At 46.9% G+C, this 19,717-nt stretch overlaps 1 protein-coding gene across 1 annotated transcript; it reads right to left on the reverse strand.

Moving 5' to 3' along the window:
* Nucleotides 1–1,616: 1,616 nt before the first annotated feature.
* TMED10 (transmembrane p24 trafficking protein 10) lies at nt 1,617–16,281 on the reverse strand. Its single transcript, XM_015865099.1, has 5 exons — nt 16,021–16,281; nt 12,610–12,730; nt 8,337–8,410; nt 4,335–4,461; nt 1,617–3,881 (listed from the first exon to the last, which is right to left on the reverse strand). The coding sequence occupies exons 1-5, from the start codon at nt 16,237–16,239 to the stop codon at nt 3,760–3,762; spliced, it is 663 nt and encodes a 220-aa protein (XP_015720585.1). The 5' UTR covers nt 16,240–16,281; the 3' UTR covers nt 1,617–3,759.
* Between the last annotated feature and the right edge of the window lie 3,436 nt (nt 16,282–19,717).

Here is a 19,717-nt window from a genome sequence, read left to right on the forward strand (position 1 = left end):
GGGCTCAGCAGCTCCCAGCTTACAGGAAGGCCCCAGGAATGTCAGTGTGTATGTTTATCTCCAAGGCAGGCACCTCCCAGAGCCACCACAGCAGCACTGGTGGTTGTCTGGGGGTAGAAACAGAAAAGAAGAAGGGATGGGCCTGATACAAATGTTTCAGGTGGAGGAAAGGAAGCAGCTCTAAGAAACGTGCCCAGTTCAGATCTGCGCTCCCTCCTCCCCACCAAACTTTGTTTGCTTGAAGAAAGTCGAACAAAGAGACTTTGTTCCACACCGGCAGAGCTATGACAGACTGCAGCAAGACAAAGCACAGCAGAGGGCGCAGCTGAAGCGCTGAGACAACTCCGTAAGTCTGCAGCAGGTAAGAGAGGCCTGGCTGCCTTCTCAGGATCCCTCTGCAGTGGGAATCCCCCACGGACCCTGCCAACCGGTTGGGAAACCAGTTTGAGTCAGAAGTCCCTGAGCAGCTGCTCCACAGCTCAGCACAGTCAGGAGGCAGCACAGGTGTTGCACACTTGGGTTGTTTCTCAGATCTCTGAGCAATTTGCGAGAAGGAGCAGCGGTGTACAATGTTCTCCTCCCACAGCAGCTCTGCTGGCGGCTCGTACCTCGCTGAGGAATGCTCACGCACTGTGTGATAATTAAACTGTTAGTCACATTGACAAGTGGGTGGAAGAGGCTGAAAAGCTCTGATGCAGTTTGCCACGGGCAATTAGGGATTTACTAGCGATGCATCTGTCACACACGGAGATGGGCTTGGACCCAAGTATCTGCAACAGCTCAACTTTAACCCACTTCCCAGCAGTAAAACAGAACGAACACACTGCTCTGCATCCACAGCGCATCACAGACCCACCTCCAACCTACCGCATGGGAACAACTGTACAATCTCACATGCTCAAGTATTCATCCAAGCAAGAACTTGTAGGCATTCATCCTTATCCAGAGATCTGGGAGTTTACGCTCTTGAAATTCTGCTATTACCACCTAGTTGTGTAGTTTACAAGGCCTCAGCTCTGCCATGTGACATCTCACTTGGTCACTGCACGACAGGAGCATCAGTGGCTCAGCAGAGGCGATGTGACAGCAGAAGTAAATACCAGTACCTGCTCAGTCCCTTCACTGAGCATCCGTCACTCACAAGGACTGACCCACCTGCCTGACAAGTTCCATTTGCCTCTCAAGCACAAAACTGACAGTAATTTGTCTTAACAAACCTGGGAACCGACAGTGAAAAACTGAACCTTGTGTCCCATGGCACCAGCCCTATTTCACTGCCAGCTGTGTGTGAAACAAATTGGCCTAGACCTCTCTACATAGGGAGAAGATGATGAGGAAGAATGGAGGGGAAAAAAGGAAACAGAAGGTAACTTCTACTAGCAACACCTTTTAGAACGGCCCAGCATTTGTTGTGCTAATCCCACTCCTGGGAGAAACCCACACACCCCGCACCCCAACACAGTCTTTAACTCTTCAGTTCAGAAATGAACTTTTGCTGGAGAAACCCAAATGCACAGCGGGGTCTGTGCTCCTCCTGCTCCCTGTGACAGCCCAGCCTGGAGGAAACAGCAAACAGCAGGAACACGCACAGAGGAACAGACACAAAGACAGGTGGGTCTTTTTTCCCCAAAGGAATTTTATTTGAAAACAAACAAACAAAAAAAAGATCAAAAAAATCCCCCAACCAAACAGTCATTACAAGGTCAGTCCCCAAGAGCCCCCCACATCCGTTCCCCACAACCACACCAGCACAGTGAGGATCAATGCGCAGCCCTGCAGCGATGGTACCGTAACAGTCAGCTGGGGAACTTAAGGCTTCACTGCCATCTTTGGGAACAAGGTATCTTTGTGTTCTGCTGAGGACGGGGAGGGATGTCATGGTCAATCAGAGGGGAAGCCCCTTGTGTGTCCCGTCTTTTCAGACTGTATAAAAACAGAAAGCAGATCTACAGGCTTCAAACCATAAGACCCAAAGCTACCTCCAAACGACTTGTAATTCAGACCCGTGGCTTCACTGCTCTTCTGCACTGTAACAGCTTCCAAATCTCTGCAAGGATAGTGTGGAGGCAAAGGGAGAGGAGCGGGCTTGGATTCCTAACGTGGCTTTATTAAAAAAACACTAAAAGCAATATAAACACTTGCCAGTAGATCTAACAACTCCAGGAGCTCAGCCGTGGCAAAGAAGTGACAAAGCACTGACTTATTCAGATGACTGTCTGTCATCTTTTCACCCTCTTTCCCTCAGCTTCACCCTGGACAACTGTTTCCCTCCTGGCAATCAATCAGATTCAAGTTATAAATCATGAATGCTTTTTTGTTTTTTTTTTCCTCTTTAAAACGTGGTATGCTGGGCCCAGGGCTGCGATAACCTTTTGCCATGCCAGAAGGGTCGAGACCAAAAGCAGCGCTGCCGAACCGTTTGCTCTGAAGGAATGAAGAGAAGGCTTAAGAACTTTAATCAGTGCCTAAAAACTGCAGCACGCAATTCCAGGAAGGTCACCTGCCTGTTGTTCCTCAGCCCTGCTTATTCAACATAAGTGCATCTGGACAGCTGAGAAGCTACAAATGGCTGCTTGCTCTCACTGCGGTACCACAGGGACTAACAGCTCTGTGGAGGGCACAGTTCAGACACCCCTCAGATGCACCATTAATGTATTCCCACTCTGCACTGCTTTTCAAGTTCATTCATGTCCTTCCAACAACTCCTCTGCCAACCTGCAAAGCTACCCTTGCATCCTCAGACCTTAAAGTAGGGTATAGGCCTTTGTGCTGCACAATAGTGACAGCAGCCCACTTGGCTTTGATGTCTCAGCAAATGAGGTTCAGTCACCTGCCTGCTGAATAAATGTTATACTGCTAGGTGACAAAAGTCTCCGGCTCAATTTAAGATTGAGTTTCTTACCATAACCTGCTCCAATCTGCTCTGTGACTGTATCTAAGTGAGGCTTCTTCTCTGCACAAAAGGTCACCAGTGATCACAGCTTTCAGAAAACTGCCACATCATTTTGGAACGAGAGAGCCAAATCCAACACAAACACAAGGAATAAGGACAGGACCAAGGCTGGACTGCCAATGTGAGCAAAGCAGACTTCTCCTTTCCAAGCTAAATCACATTACTAAGCCCTCCTTCCAAGGCACCCCCTTCCTCCAGACTGTTATCATATGCTTAAGTGCCTTGACCCATCAGCATAAAAACTCCAGCTCCCACAGGGAGAAACACCATGACTAGGACCAAACCTCAGACCTTCCTCCATCCTCAGCCCCTGCTGGAATGATGAACCTATTGTTTTGCACTCACCTTTATCTGCATGAGGCTTAGATCTCAGCTGGTCAGAACAGGGAATCCCCAGCAACGCCCTGGTGCAAGCTGCAGGGCACCTAATGCACTCAGCTGGATCAGGTGGCTCAGAGTAACACTACAGTCACAGACAGATGGGAGACATCACCAAGCCAAGATTATAAGAGGAGAACAGACAGTGCAAGAGCTCGCTGCAGCTGTCATAGAAAAATCATTTTTATTTAATCGCTGCCCCAGGAATCCCCAACCCATCACAAGCCCCCCACCCTTAATATCCAACAGGATTTCTGAAGTCCCCAGTTGCTTCCAATATTTATGCTCCCCTCCCCTTTTTGGGTTCAAGTTCCTGCAGAATAGCTCCAGTCAGTAGGTGTCATCTGTGAGATGGCTCTGGGAGGACGTGGCTGGGTTCCAGTGGTGTCCAGCTGGGGCTGTGAAGAGGGGGAGGAGGACTTGTTCCTTTACTCAATCAGTTTCTTGGCCTTGAAGAAACGACGCAGGTAGAACACCTGCCAGGTGGCCAGTCCAATGAGACAACACATGGAGAAGATGCTGAAGTACAGAACCCGGGTGTTTGTTGATTCTGAAACACACAAAAAAGCCATAACATGGGAGTCTGACAGCATTAAATGCTCTGTAGGAGGGCAACATTCCCAGGATTTTCCCTCCCCATCTCTGAAAACCTTCAGAGACAAGATATCGAATGACATAAAGGTACAGTTACCCAAGCACCAGCAATACGTGAGAATAAATGCAGAGGGAACAAGGTAAAATTATGGTTAAAGAGCAACACTAAGTAGTACAGAATAGTTCACATTATGAACAAAGAAAAAAAGACGAGCTTTCTAGAAGTGGGCCACACAGGACTAGGCGACTGCTTCAGAAGAAGAGAAATATCACAGCATTTTTTCTTACTAGAAACAAAATAGGCAGAGCCCACTGTAATTGCTTGGTCTCCAAATGCTATCCTTGTAACATTCAATGGAAGTGAGGGTCTTAGAGCTCCAGCCCTCTGAAGGAACACACTGGCTCTTACCATTCGTGTCCCTCATTTCCTCTTCTCGTTTCTTCATATAGGCAAAGTCGTTAACAATGGACTCTGAAAGATCTTCCAGGCGTCTCAGTTCTACTTCGAGAGGCTTCAGCTTCTCCACTTTAGCAATCTAGAAAACAAGATAGTCAGACGGTCACTAAGCCAAAAACGAAAACTCCCACGTGAGCTCTCACTGCCAGTTTGAACCACTCCTTCTCACATACTCCAGATCTGGGGCATCCTTCCCCTTAGGGTAACACCTCTGCCAGCCAGAAACTACCATTGCATAAAACACTACCACTTCTCCCACCTGTTCTTAAAAGCACACTTAGGTCTACCCCTCCTACTCAATGAGGAGCACAGTACCCATACACGCACGCTGCTTCCTTATTCAGCCTACAGTTATTCACAGTTTGTTTTTGATGAGTGGGTAGAAGAGCCTGCCACATGGCTGAACCTCTAGTGAACAGAACACACAGACCAAGATACAAGTGATACACTTGCATGTGTGTGCAGCATAGTTACACATGCACACTGCATATTAGCAGTGCCAAAGTCAGGGCAGCCTGACTCCTGACAGCAGCGGTTCGATTACATCCACAGGCACTGAGGGCCTTTGTAGTTTATCCTGTCAGCCTCAAGGCCAGCAGCACACACACAGAGCACAGATCAGCCACGGTGTACTCCGCCAGAGGACGCTGTTGGAATATGTATGAGATGGGCTCCGTTTAAGCCAGTTAAAACAATTATAAAGCTTCCCCTCATAAATGCTGGTTTTATAGGACATCGTATTTGTGCAGATCACTCAACCTGCAAGTTACAGACTCGTATCTAAGAGAAAAATCAACAGGAAATTCAGTCAGCACAGTCCACAACAGTAACTATTTGAAACGTATAAGTTCATCTGACTAAACCTTAGGTAAAAGTGGTGACACAAGCACAGCACAAAGAGAAGCTGACTGCAGATCCTGCCACTGCTACAATGTCTGTTTTGGATAACCCTGTTTTTTGTGTAGAATCTGTCACTGCGTATGAATGTCCTCACCATGTCATAACATAACACAGAGCAAGAAAGACAAGCTACAGAAAATGAACGAGGTACGTTTGGATCAGACTAGCTCTGAAGCACTGGGCTCACCACCATGACTCAGAAACGAGGCCAGGATGGCATCTCAGTGGTGCAGACACTCGCAGGCAGGCAATAGATGGCGCTCAGGGAGCAGGCATCCCAAAACATTGCTGCTGGAAACAGTCCCAGGCTTCAGAACCGAGCTGAAGAGACACCCACCACCAGGACACTGCCAGCTAATCAGACACTCCACTGAAGGGTCTACACATGACACACGCAACCTGGGAAGCAGCAGGCTCTCAAGCAGTCATCTGAGTATTTTTATGCTGAGGTGAGCCATATATTATAGTTCTGCCAGCTCAGCAGTATCAATTTGGAGTTCATGTGTGAGGAGGTAGTAGGAAATGGTAGGTTAAAATGTCTGGACTCTGCTGACACAGCTATAGCAGCAGGCCTGTAGTATCCAGAAGGCCTCAGGCATCACTGCTGACGAAGTCAAGAGTGGACTGGCTCTGTTATCCTCTCGGATGGTGCTCTTTCATATTCGCAGAAGGATAGAAAGGCCCACTGGGAGAAACTTGGCTTATGTGTTCCATCCTGCATTCCCTTCAGCTACTCTTAATATGTACAGGTAGAAACACTGGATAGCTAATTTCAGTACTCTCAGATACTCTCTGCTGTGCAATGTGCACGCACAGCTGCTCCAAGAGTTTGTAAGAAGCCCCCCAAGCCCTGAGATGGTGAAACACCATCCTGGAAGGCACAAGAACATCTGAGCCAGCATAACAACACAGGCAACAATGCCACTGAGCTTCTCAGTGGGGCCACTTAAATAAGCAAAGTCTAACTCTTTCCCTAGTGTAGAGAGAAACCATAGGCAAGTATCAGCAACAAGTAGCAGACCTCAATCCCCCAGACTTCTTGGTGTTCTCTGAAGAGACCTTTCACTTTTTCCTACCCTCATTTCTACATACTGAATGGAGAAGATTATGTTTCCTTATCATTAACATTTCCTAACCTTAACATCTCCAAGTTGCTTTGCCCCAAGAGTATCTCCACCTATGAAAGCTCGTAAAGCCGGACTGGGACACTATCCCTCCTCCCACTGCCTATATCCACACACAAGAAGGTCAGCATTGCTGACCCTCGATCAACTCTTCATCAACTCTTCTTGTAGCAGTTCAGCAAAAGGAACTGAAGGGGAAGGCAGATCACTGGTGTGCTACTGGACACAAACAACATAAGCAAGAGGCCCCAAAAAGACAGTAATTCCAGAAGAGATCTTTGGGCAACAGTCCTCCCCGAGACCTTACAACAACCTGTCAAGTTAAAAAGCACGGATTCTACAGCAGCCTGGGGGGGCAGAGGATGAGACAAACGCACTGCAAACCAGTGTGACTGAACATCAGTAGCAGTTATACAAACACTAGATGAGTCAAGTCCCTTGCAGACACACTGCTTAACAAGGCTTGAGACAGTCTGTTACCTAAAGGTCCTCAAAAATCAAGAATGTGTGCTAGCAATGTCTAGATCTGCCATCAATTGGGACTGTAAAGCTAAATTCTTTTCCCATGTTTGTCACTGGACCTTTACCTTTGGTATAATTACAGTGGAAACAAGCGTAACACACACTTGCTTTTACGCAAAGACAGTTTTATCAGTATAGCCAGTAAGTTGTACTGAGTTGTTCCAAAGAGAACCATTCTGAGCTGGAACAATGCTTCTAGGTAACGCTCCTCCTCCTTAATGAGGACTACCCTAATGCACCTCAAGAGGTACGTTACACTACCTTAATGTAACTCAAGAGTATGCCACAGGGTTGATTTAAAGAGATGCCGTAAATGCAGTCACCAGAGTCTTCCCAGTTAAACTCTCAGGGGTCAGCCTGTAAGATTTCAACATCTTGTAATCCTTCAGCAGTTGGTTTAGCCAGGCAGCTGGCCCAATGATTACTCTGCTCTTTCCTGACCCCAAGCGGTTTTTATTCTTCATGTAGGTTGGGCTCCAACCACGGGTGAACAGCTACTCCAAAACACAAAAGGATATAAAAACTCCTGCATGACCATCTGAGAAATTCATTCATTTTCTAATTGTTCCCATATGCAGACTCCTTTGCTACCAGCTTTCTTCCCTCAGACATCTCCCAGGCTGTTTTAAGCACTGAGCATAGCGATCATTTGCAGGAACTTCTCTCCACTAACAACTCTAATTTCCTCAGGCACAGGCCCTTCTGGAAGCTTATTGACCCCAAACTCCAGCAAGCAAAAAACATAGCAGCAGTCATCAAAATTCAGCATCCAAACCAGCCAGAGACTGTCCCAGCCACAAAGCAATTGCTATTCTGCACAGCTGCTCCTCAGTCTAAGAAAGCTATGTCCTGCTAAGATGGAAACATTTCAGCTTTTATGCCTGTTCCCAATGTCACACCTTCAAACCAAACACCCATCTCACACCAACTAATGCTCTGCCAAATACCTTCACATTGATGCACTGCCAGTTCTTACAGATGCACGAGTATCACTTCAGGGCTGTCAAGCCAGTACATCCTACAGTGAGGAAGGTAACGACAGTAACAAAGCAACCTGACCTTTAAGAGGATCTGATATTAACCTAAAACGCTCTCCAATGCTGGGGCAGGGAACACTGCACATCTCAGTATCTCGTCTAATACCTATGCCCAGAAGCTGGGTCACACTGTCCTGGCAAAAATATTCACATATTAAGCTCGAGTTCACAGAGCACTGAATGAATTTTAGCTGATGTTTGCCTTTTTTTAATTCCTCTTGCATACAAAGCTTCACTAGAATAGCAGGTTGCAGACAAGCTTTCATCACCGCTGGGAAAACAGCTTCCCATCATGAGCCCCAGATCTGCAAATAGCACCACGTGAGTGCTGGGAAAGGGGAGTTTGAAGAGCAGGCAGCCAGGGGACATACCTCCTCGTAGTTCTTTGCTTCAACTCCATGCTTCATATCCAGAATCACGAGCTGGTCCGGCATCCTCCCTGTTCCTGGAAGCATAATGAAAGGATTCATTGTGTGAAACAGTCAGCCTGCCAGGAAATCACCAGCTCTCCCCAGCGCTGAGAAAGGACTCACAACATCCCGCCCCTCCATGTCTGCAACTAACTGCGGAGGCAGCACAGTCCAGCCTAAAAATACAGAGACTTCAGAATAAATCCTGGCAGAAAGAAAGCCTCCCAAAGATAATGGGAACAAGCTGTAACCAAAAGTGCTAAGTATGTGTAGGATGCAGGTTGCTGTAAAAACTGCAGAGGATTAAAAGAGCAACACCAGCTGCAATGAGACAGCCTGGTTAAAGGTAAGTCACTGGGGGACTGATATCCAAATGGGAAGCCCACGTTCTTCCTTGCAGGAAGTGCACCAATAACTTATCAAGGTTACTGGAGTTGTAAATGATTTTACATTTAGACCAGAAGGAAGAAAGCTTCTTTAATGGAGGAACGTGGCATATGAGGACTGCTGACCTCCTCATGCTGCAGCATTACAGATTTTAAGGCAGTACCTTTTCCAAAATGTCTTTTCAGGGGAAGAACTGACCAGATGTCTTAAGATCCACACTGCTAATGCAAATCTCAACATGTCAAGAGACTAATTAGGGTTGCAGCCAACAGCACACCAGGTTAACTTTTGAGGCTGTGGAAGCCTGTATCTAATAGCTTTTTTCTTTGTTTAAATGGCTACAAACCATAGTATCTGAGAATACTCACAAGAAAGAAAAATAAGAGGCTATGCATTTAAAGATACTCTAAATAATGTAGCACATCAGCTGACCTGAGAATCATACTCCACTATACCACCCACCTAGGAAACATCTGTACATAACACATTCCCAAATCCTAACACTTTGAGGTATATGGTTGTTCTCAGCTGGCTGCCAGAACAGCACAATGTTTGAATTCACTCACACTACAAACTTCAGAGCCTTGATCCAGGAGCACGTCCAATACCCACACAGCCTCAGGTGACTGCCAGGTGGCAAATCTCTCAGTTCACAAACAGATTCAAAGTACAAGTTACACAGGGTCACTCCAGTCAGAGCCAGGAACGTATCCCAGACCTTCAGTACAGCACCCCTAAGTTTTTTCTCTACTCACTAAACAGCTCTTCCAACACCAGAGTGGAATCACCTCCATGTTCTACCGCTACCAGCACATGGAATAATCTCCCACCAACATGGTCCATATCAACAACCCAAAACTCAAACTCAGCTATATAAAGAGACTAATGGATAAACTAGGAGTAGGATGGAACTTTTCAGTTTTCTTATTCAAGGTCAGTTACTGCAAGAACAAACTTAAAACCCAGCACTGTTCTTTAGCAGATACGATGACTACAACCACCCAGTGCTCCTCTCTCCAGCCAACAAGCGTTGACTACCTATGCCTTATATCAGCATGCCTGGAGTCTCTAGGCAGGGTGGCCAACAGTAGCTGCAGAAAAAAGATTCAAAGCACACAGTTCAGTGAGAGGGGTTTTTTTATGTTTAAATTACAGCAACTTGAGTGAACAGCTGGAGCTTCCAGGAAGGGATGAGAAAGATGAAAAGGCCAGCAAGCAGGAGAACAGAACTGGAAGGGTTCAGTTGTCAGGCTGGAAGGAAAAGATGCCAAGAAGCAGAAAGCAAGCAGATAAAATGAGAGCTGCTGGGTGCAGAGGGATGGAAAGGAGACATTCTGCATTGTCAGGGATTGCCCTGGAAAAACTGAAGCTGCACTTCTAGAAGTGATCGGAGTATAAGGCACAACAAGAAGCTTCCTTTAAGCTCATCAGATCCTCAGTAACTCCCTGCTCCTCCTGCAGCTGGAGCTCACCAGAGCAAAGCAGGATCAGGAGCAAAGGAAAAACAAACAGTAACTATCAGAGGTCTTGAACTAAACTATCCAACTGATACCCACATCTCCCACTTCAGGGTCCTCAAGTGGCCATCTCAAACAAGCACAGAGCTGCTTCCTGGGAGACTAAGGAAGTTCCTAATGTACCAAGTCAAAGGATGAACAAGATAGTCAAACTGGATGTAAAAAATGTTTTGCAGAGAAATGGTAGAATAAGTAAGTCATAACTGTGAGGTCAGGAAACTAAAGATTACAGAATGAACAAAAAATTAAAGATGGAGAAGGCCTCTTTGCCCTGAAGCGTAGTGACAGGACAAGGAGCAATGGTTTTAAACCAGAAGAGGGTAAGTCTGGATTCAAGAAGCACCCTCAGACCTCCTGCACTCTCATAATATGTACCTTCTATACAGCATCTCCTTCTCACTTCCTCTTCCTTATTTCTGTGGTTAAGGATTGAGAAATCCCAGTTGCTTAGATCCTTCAGGGCCCAACGGCTCCAGGCTTCCTCTATCAACAGTTCTCCTCTTCCAGTACTCCACCAACATCCTCCTTAGCTGGAGCACTAAAAGTCCTGATTGCCTACTTGAAGAAACTACGAAAAAATAAAAGCTTTTGAAAAGAAACACAGGGAGAAGAGACATCTCAGTCAGCCGCCTCATTCCTTTGCTCACATTATAAAGGAACAAGGTACTTGTAACACTGCTACTTCCTCCTCCTAATCAACTTAAACAAGTCCTGCAGATGGTCAGGCCTTACAGTGCCACCACACTGTCCTCAGCATTTTTGTTATATCCAACACAGGCATGGAAAATCGGGAGATCTCCATCATACAGTATGTATCACTAGCAAGGATTATGGCCTCCACCAGGTCCAAAAAAGAAACCAGTAGCTCAGAGGGACCTAAAGAGAAAGCCTTTGGAAGAGGATCCAGCTGCTGAATTGAACAGCTCTAGATTTTGGCATTCTGATCCCCCAGTGGTCACCAAGTAGAAGCTGGACTTAGAAATATTTTATCCGGTCTAGGCAAGAAACCCCTGGTCACAAACACTAAAATAAAGAGTCTAGACACAGCTAAAGAAAGAAGCTTTTCCCACTTCATTGTGTGATTCCATAGAAGCTAGAAAGGATTTATTGGTCTGTCTGGGGACCTCCCAAACACCCAGGTGTTGGACAGTACAGAGCAGGAGCGACTCTCCCACATGAGTCACTAGTACCTGCATGTCTTGATGCGTTAAGGAGCATTCAGAAGCCCTATCTTCACAGTGAAATAAAAGCAGAACCCTGAGCATTTAGAGTCAGTTTTATCTGACAAACATGATAGAAGAGGTGCTACAAGCCAGATGCCTCTTAATAAAGATACCTTTCTGTTTCTGAAAAGTTCTCTTCAGTTTGCAAACTATTTGCATATTATAAATGGAACACAACAGCAAAATACATACTGCATTTCAAGAGACAGGAGGAATGCTGCTAGTGACTGCTCCATAAAGAACTTTGAGATCTTCCAAGATAAGACATGAGAGAAGTGGCTCCAGGGAGCAGAACTCTGACAGTGACTGGGGGAAGATGCAAGCACCTACAATCTTGCACATACTTACTCAAAGCTAAGGAGACTGGAGCCTATGTCAGCTGCTTTCAGCACATCTGTCCTGAAGTTGAGCCCAGCCACTCAAAGCAGCACATGCGTCATGCTCAAAGGAAACGAGCCTCAGTGCTCGTTAGGCAACCATCCCTGCAGCACAAAGGCAATACTGACGTCCTGCTCATTTCCTCTTCCCTTTACTGACCGCTCGGCAGTTATGGGTGCAAACTAAGGCCATGTTCTTTTGTACACACACAGGAACTCCAGAAAACAGTTGCTATCCTAACAGGACCACTGCAAAGTACTCATTCTATTGAGATTACATTCCTCCAAAGGAGGGGAGTGGGTCAACAGGACAGAAAAGCTACGTCCTGGAGACGAGGGTATTCTGCTTTGTCTTTGCTTGACTGCAGGATGGCAAGAACCACGAAAAGAACAAGAGAGGTGCGTTTTGCTCCTTGCTACCACCATTCATAGCAACTGTGGTAACCTGTGTAGGAGGAACACACAATTCCCCTTTCTTCTGCCTGTAACAGAAGAAACCTGAGCACTCTATACAACAGCCACAGAGGAATACTTAACTTCCAAATGCAACACAGACAGCAGATATTCTGCACTGCAGAAAATACACACAAACTCATGAAACACGGCTTTAGAAGTCAACATGTTCTGTAGACTATGCTCAGAGTGACTTTATACATACCACTAATCCAAACATCCACATCTACACAAACTTCATCAGAAGGTGAAGGCAGCCAATGGTTCTTTCACTTACCCACAGGAAGCTTGCTCTCAAAGCAGGCCTCAAACATGTCATAGTCTTCAGTGGTGAAGGCAAACTTGCCCTTGGTGGCATCCTCTTTAGCATACAGGATGTGCCCCGCTGAGTCAGTTATCTGTAAGAGAGATAACAAGGGTAAGAAATGCAGCGTTTCATTGCTGTAGGCTCACACTACTGAGTTTAGGCAGCACGAGAAGTGTTCTCTGAGCCTCCCTTTTGGATCAGATACTTTGCTTTTCACACTTTTCCTACTTCCTGGCAACTACATCAAATCCTCTCCTACTCATCCTCAGTGAGCTGACAGAGTGCATCTCAGGCAATCACTGACTGTTACGTTAAAACAAATATAGAAAACGGACAAAAAGAAACATAACAACAAAAAGAAACCCAACCCCAAACTGAAAACCACACTGATTTCTTTTCCTCTTATGACATCTGAATACAGACAACATTTAGGAACTCTGGATCTATGAAGTGTCAACTACTGCCTTCGTTTTGCAAGCAAAAATTATTAATTCCCATAGTAACAAATACAGAGAAGCCTTATGGGACAAGAAAGAGTGATTCCCCACAAGATGAGATGGCGAAAGGCACATCTACCTCTCTAGAAATGAATGACCAGTGCAGCCCTGAGTTACACGAGGTCTGGGTGCCAACATCCATCAGATGTATCAGAGGACAATTCAGACTGCACGGACAGAATAATGACAGCCATATTCCATTTCTATACCATACAGAAAGGCTATACACCTAACATGATTTTCAGGAAACACTCCTGTTTTCCTATCTGAGCACCTAATGAACTCCCCAGAGGGTACCACAGAGGCCTACCACCTCCTAGGATTCGGAACCTTCTGATGGATAATGAGGGCTGCTACACCAGACAAAAAAAAAAGGAAAACCTTCAAGCCTTCGGGTATAACACAGTAGGATAAAACTTCCCGTACATACAGAGTATTCCATATTTGTGTGTTACGGGTTTTGTTGTAGCTTCCCCTGCACCATGTGGTATTTGTCAGCACCTGAGAACAACACAGAGCGCTGCTGTGCTGCAGTGCTGCAGCTCCTTTGCAGAGCTCTACCCGTACTGAAGCAGCACGCAGATACACATCCATCCAATGCAGGCAGGCACAGGCAGCTGTGCTGCTGTTCTCCCTGCAGCTGGACACAGGCCGTATCCTATTTGGAAGCCACCAAACTACCAGAAGCATTCAGCTCCAGTGAGCAGGTTCTGCTGCAGTGAAGGACTGTCTGCATCTGGCCATGGCAAAAGAGCTTGGATTTTGGTCACTGCACACCCTTCAGCACTGTAGTCCTGATACAGTATCACCTGCATACTGGGTTCTCAGTCCCAAGAAAGGGTGACAAGGACACAGCAAAGAAAGCTTTCAAATGACCCCATTAAGTTGCTCCCTTGGGGCTTTCTATGAACCAGAGCTAATCTTTAGCTAGAGGATATTGTGCAGCTCGATCAGTTTCTGTCCCTTACAGGTCCAGCAGCATTCTGTTCACAAACAGGATTTCAGATAGCCAAAGCTCTGCTATCTGCTTCCATCAATATCGAATGCCCTTACCCAAATCATCCAAATGCCCATTCAGTTGGGCGTGCGGGGGTGGGAGAAGCCGCTAATAGCCCAGCCAGAACACTTGAGGGGGAGAGGCTGACCTGAATAGGATTGTTCATGATATTCAAACGTTATTTACAGTAACACAACCCTCCACAGACTCGGCATTGTTTGCCCTTGACAAACAGCCCAGCAATTCCCCAAGCCACCAGTCCCAACAATGGCACTGACGCACGTGACCGGGTCCGAGTGAGACGTCAGCCACCCATGGGCCTCCCTCCTGGAGCCAGCTGGCACATTGCGCAGATTCCTCCCAAACAGAGGGTGCCACTGTTAGTGTTGGAGCATCACAAACACAAAGCTCGGCCCATGGACAGGAACCGTACCGAGAGCAGCCAAAATTAACTACCAGCCTCCTACGCTCCATGGCCAATCCAGGGACTGCAGACAGCTGTCCAGTGTGGGGGGAGCAACACCACCTGTAAGTATGGTGCCCACAGGAAAAAGACAAAGCAGCCGCCCCAGGGACTGCAGCACTTCCAGCAGGCCCAGTGTGCAGGGAGCCAGCACATACCTGAGCCATAAGAAGGGGAGCAGGAACAGCACGGACTCCTATTTCTCCTTTGTAGCTTTTTGGAATAGCGCAGGACATCTATTTATTTTACATCAAACTGATTTTAGAACTCGTTTTGTGAGCGCTCCTATTTGGATACCTGCTTCAGCAGCAAAGCCGGACCCCAGTGCAGAATTCACTGCCTTGCCACCTGACAAGATCTCTTGCAAACCTTGTTTTTTATAGAGCCGGAGCCATAGCGGGACAACAGGCAGTGAGGGTGCTTGACAAGAGAGGCAGGAATGTGCCACTCAAGCTGAAATACATACACCTCAACAAGCAAACATTAGAGCACGGTTGTAAAGCATTACATCTGTATGACTGGCTATACACACACAGATTTCCTCTACAAATGATGTAAGATGCAGAAAAGTACCTTTTTTTTTGTTCTTTTTTAAAAGGTTTCCCAAGTGACCTGCTCTGCCCATAATCAAGCACAGCACGAAGCTCACAATGCCTCCAAGCATCTGAGCGCAGTGCTGGAGAGGCAGCCTGATTCCAGCACCGTGTAACACTCCCACTTCTGGGCCCTGAGCAGCCCACCGTGTCACCAAGAGCTGGGTACTAACTTCTAAGGCTCTGGGAGCTTTGACAAAGATGAAAGGCAGACAGAGAGCTGTTAACAACCAATGATGGAGCAACAGGCCGTACACAACCAGCTGGGAAATCAGAAGAAATGCAGATTGTAGGCAGCAAATAGTCGAGGTGTGTTTCAGTAGCTGCCTGTCACACCGACAGGAACGCTCTCAATGTTGTGCACCCCCTACGCTGCAGAGGGTACTTGACGCTGTACCGGTACCTCCTCCTGTACGTCACTGATGGCGGCGATGCTCAGCTCAGCACAGCCGCACAGGAGGCGCCTCGTTCCAGCCCCCGTCCCCGCCGCTCCCAGCCCACGCCGCACAGCACGAGGCAGCTCCGCGAGAGCCACGTCATTGCAGCCCTTCCCTCCGCCCGGTGCCAATCAGTGCCGGCCCAGCCCGGCCTAGCGCAGCGCGCAGCCCCACGTCCCGGCCCCGCACCGCGGCCTGTGCCCCGCTCGCCCCGCGGCCCGGCCCGGTAGCAGCCCCGCGCGCCCATTGCTGCCCGGACAAGGCCTCCCCGCCGCCCCGCACCAGCACGTCAGACAGCGCGGCCCGCTCAGGCCCCGGAGCGGGGCGGGGCCTCCACGCCGCCGTCCGCCCGCCCGCCCCCGGCCCGCTGCTCCGGGCGTCGCCACGGCCGCACCTTGAGGTTGGCGGAGGGGCCGCTGTTGGAGCCCGGCGGGGCGCCGATCTCGTACTCGCCCGTGACCAGCGTGTCGCGGTGGATCTCCTCGCGCAGGCACTTCCGCGCCTTGCCGGGCAGCTGGAAGGAGATGGGCCGCGCCGGGCCCGCCAGGAGCAGCAGCGCCAGCAGCGGGGCCAGCCGGAGGCGGGGGCGGCCGGGCGGCACAGGCAGAGCCATGGCGGCGGCTGCGGTGCCACGGGCCGGCCTCCCACACACGTGACCGCGCCGAACATGCGTCACGGCGGAGCCGCGCGGCGCGGGGCGGGGCCGGGCGGACGGTGGAGATGGAGCTGGAGAGCTGTTCATTTGTATGGCCTTCACTGTGCGCTGCAGGGTAACCTGCCCTGATGCAGGAGGAAGGGAATACTCCCTGATGTGTGGTCATGATGGACTGGCTGTGGTCAGCGCCTGGAACTGGCTGCAAATGTTTGGCTTTGTTGAGATACAGGGAAGGGTGGGAAGAAAGATATGAAATTAAACAGACAAAACTCGTTTATTTCTGTTAACTTAACTAAAGAAAAAATACAGGTTTGCTTTTTGTTCCGTATCCTAAGTGTTGCTCTTCCTCTCTCTTTGAGCAGAGTTTGCCTTTAGCGACAAGCAGTAATCAAGAATCACTGCAAATCTCAATCTTAAGAGGCTTAACCCAGTGGACTTCGTGCCTCAGTGTTCACATGCAGATCAGGATAAGCCAGGCCTTGCCCACAGCGTTTTAAAGAACAGCTCCTGTTTGCATCCATAGGCTCCTGTTTACTGAGACAGCACGATGAAGGTCTCCATGTGAGGAAATGGAACTGCAGACAGTGCACTATTAGCAATAGCAAACAGAACACTCATGAATAAAAGCCTCTCTTAAGCTTCATTTAAACAGTATTTTAGGGGAACACAATTTTTCCTTAGCATAGCACGTATCTTTACGTGAAGATCGGCTGTGCTCAAGTGTTTGGTCCATTACTTCATGGTCAAAAAATGGGATCTCTGGTCATTTGTTGCACATTTCAGTACATGTTTGTTTCTTTGAATCAGTTTGCAAACCTTTCCCGACTTGGACAGTTACATTAGTTTGAAGTTCAACCTTAAAAATAAAGAAATGTTTAGCTGTTTCTGCAGTATGTCAAAGTGTATTTGCACAATGAAAACATTCCTTCCATTGCAGCACTCGAGGCAGAAATAGATACTATTTCCCAAGCTTTAAGAAATATAGGTTACTAGAATCTGAAGATATGAAATGTTGTAATGTGCTACCCCCAAATTCCCAGTGAGACACACGCAGCACAACAAACCTCTCCATGCTGAACATTCCTTATACCAATGGTATGCCCACAGTCTTCTTGCAAGTTTAAAGCATTCAATAACATCTTACTTGCTGGGGCAAATACTGGAGAAACTGTCTCATTCATGTTGAAGTAACCTCATTCTCTAAAGCCAAAATGTGAAGTCAGCTATTGACGAGAAAATATTTAACAATCCCTTCCTATTGTGTCCATTTCATCACGGTACATTTTTAGATGAGTTACATCTATGACTGGCAAATTTCTCATCGTTTCTGTTTTAGCTTCTCACGTATTAATGCATTGTGTTTTATAGTGCCATATACACATTCAGTTCTAATTATAAAAGCGTATCATACGTGGTTTAGTGCATTAGCATGTTGCGAAAGAAAGTAGTCCCTGTTCCTTGCAGGGGAGTTGGACTAGATGACCTTAAGGGTCCCTTCCAGTACAGTTGTATGATCCCATGAACTGTTGAAAGTCTCTTTAAAATCCCCATTTCCTCCCCCTCTAACTGCTTAAAAATGCAGTGGGGCAATCTTCAATTTGTGCGCAAAGTAGCTTATAGCAGATGGAAAGCATTTGAAGATCCTTTCAGCTACAGGTTTAGAAATAACAGTCTTGCAGGGACATGCCTTAACATTTCCACATATTCGAAGCTGGCAAAATGTAATACTTCCTGTAATTCTGAAACACTTAACAGATGAAAAGAAGAGATTGATAACTCATTACACAACTTTCAGGATGAAACGATGACCTATTTTAGTGCAATTTGCTGTGTTACACATTGTAGGAGCTCGGCAATTATGTAAAAGCAGGTATCATTTCTCACTACCATTCATCTATAGACAAATGAGTGTGTACCCAAAGAAAGCATTGCCTTATTGTCCACTAACATGACATACTGACAAAACTGAAACCATTTTGTTGTGGTGCTCAGGGATATGATTTAGTGGAGGGTTTTTAGAGTTAGGGTACTGGTTAGGCTGCATTTGGACTTGATGATCTTCAAGGTCTTTTCCAACCTGGGTAATTCTATGGCATACATAAAATGGTATACATTGTCCATTTTTAAATATCCCCAATACTGCCTCATTGCTGTCTTGGAAGAAATTAAGAAAGCAATTAATTATTTAGCTTTCAACCCTGAACTCACAAAGAAGACATTATCAGCATTATCGTGGTTTTCACAGTGAGAAGTTAAACAGTTTTCTTCTTAAAAACTACTCTACACTTGTACACTCTTGCATTCTACCTTGCACCCAGCAACTTACCACCAGCTACTGAGAAACCATTCCATGTTTTAGTTAAACATGCAAAATTGTTCACTCGCTTCTGGAAAGTGCAAGGCTTCTTCCTTTAAGGGGCCGTATTTGAATCCAGTGCCAAGATATAACCATCACAGGCACCATCGTGGTCACAATCCAGATAGCGACATAATCCAATCAACTAAAAATAAAGCAGCAGCTAAACAGCCATAAATCTCCACTGCACTGCTCTGCCTCCCCTGTAATCTGTCCCATGGGCTTCAGATACGGTGCCTGGATCTCACAGCTAAAGAAATCACGTTTTGATGAGAGGCATGGGGAAAAATAACCATTAGACGTCAGTAGGAGGAGCACGTGGTAATTCTAGCTGCATTTTGTATGAAGATACAAGCTATAGTCACAACATATTTATACACATCTGTTTCCATTTCACTGAGTTTTGCTTGAAATAATCAATGTGAGACTTAATCTAAAACACGAGTTCATTTGCGGAAGTGAAACATCCTTCATCAAAGATAGTGCAGATTCAATCACGCACCAACCACTTTGAGGAACCGAGCATTCACAGTACTTCTCATTTGCTCCCTGCTCCTAGCTGGTGCCAGGCAGGTTTCCAGCAATAGCTGCAGCACGGGCCTGCAAGGCTCCCTTGGGGCTTTTTGAGGAAATCCTCACTTTACTTCCTGGGAACTTTGACCCACTGCCCTCCTGAAGTTCAGTGCTGTTCCTCTTTCCATTTCCAAGCCCGTTTCTGCAGCCGCCTCAGCACAGGAGCTCACAGGCAGCACCTGCTTCAGGAGAAAGTTCTGCAGACACCAATGGGCAGCCCACCTAGAAGACTCCACACCCTCCAGGCCTGGTTCTGTTCTCTGTCTCTGTATGTGATGGAGCCTGGGGCTGGAGCCCCCTTCCAAGAGATGGAAATAAGGATTTTATTCTGGATACAAGAATCTCACTAGACATCTAAAACTGAAGGGAATAAATACCACCTTAGGCTTCTTCAAACCAAACTTATGCTGAAAACAAAGTTTGATCTATGCTTTTATTTCATGTTGCTGCTCTGCACAAATTGGAGCAGTATCCTCACCTATGAAACAAATGAGTGGAATAAAAATA

Source organism: Coturnix japonica, chromosome 5 (genome assembly GCF_001577835.2).
Source record: "Coturnix japonica isolate 7356 chromosome 5, Coturnix japonica 2.1, whole genome shotgun sequence".
Lineage (NCBI taxonomy): Eukaryota > Metazoa > Chordata > Aves > Galliformes > Phasianidae > Coturnix > Coturnix japonica.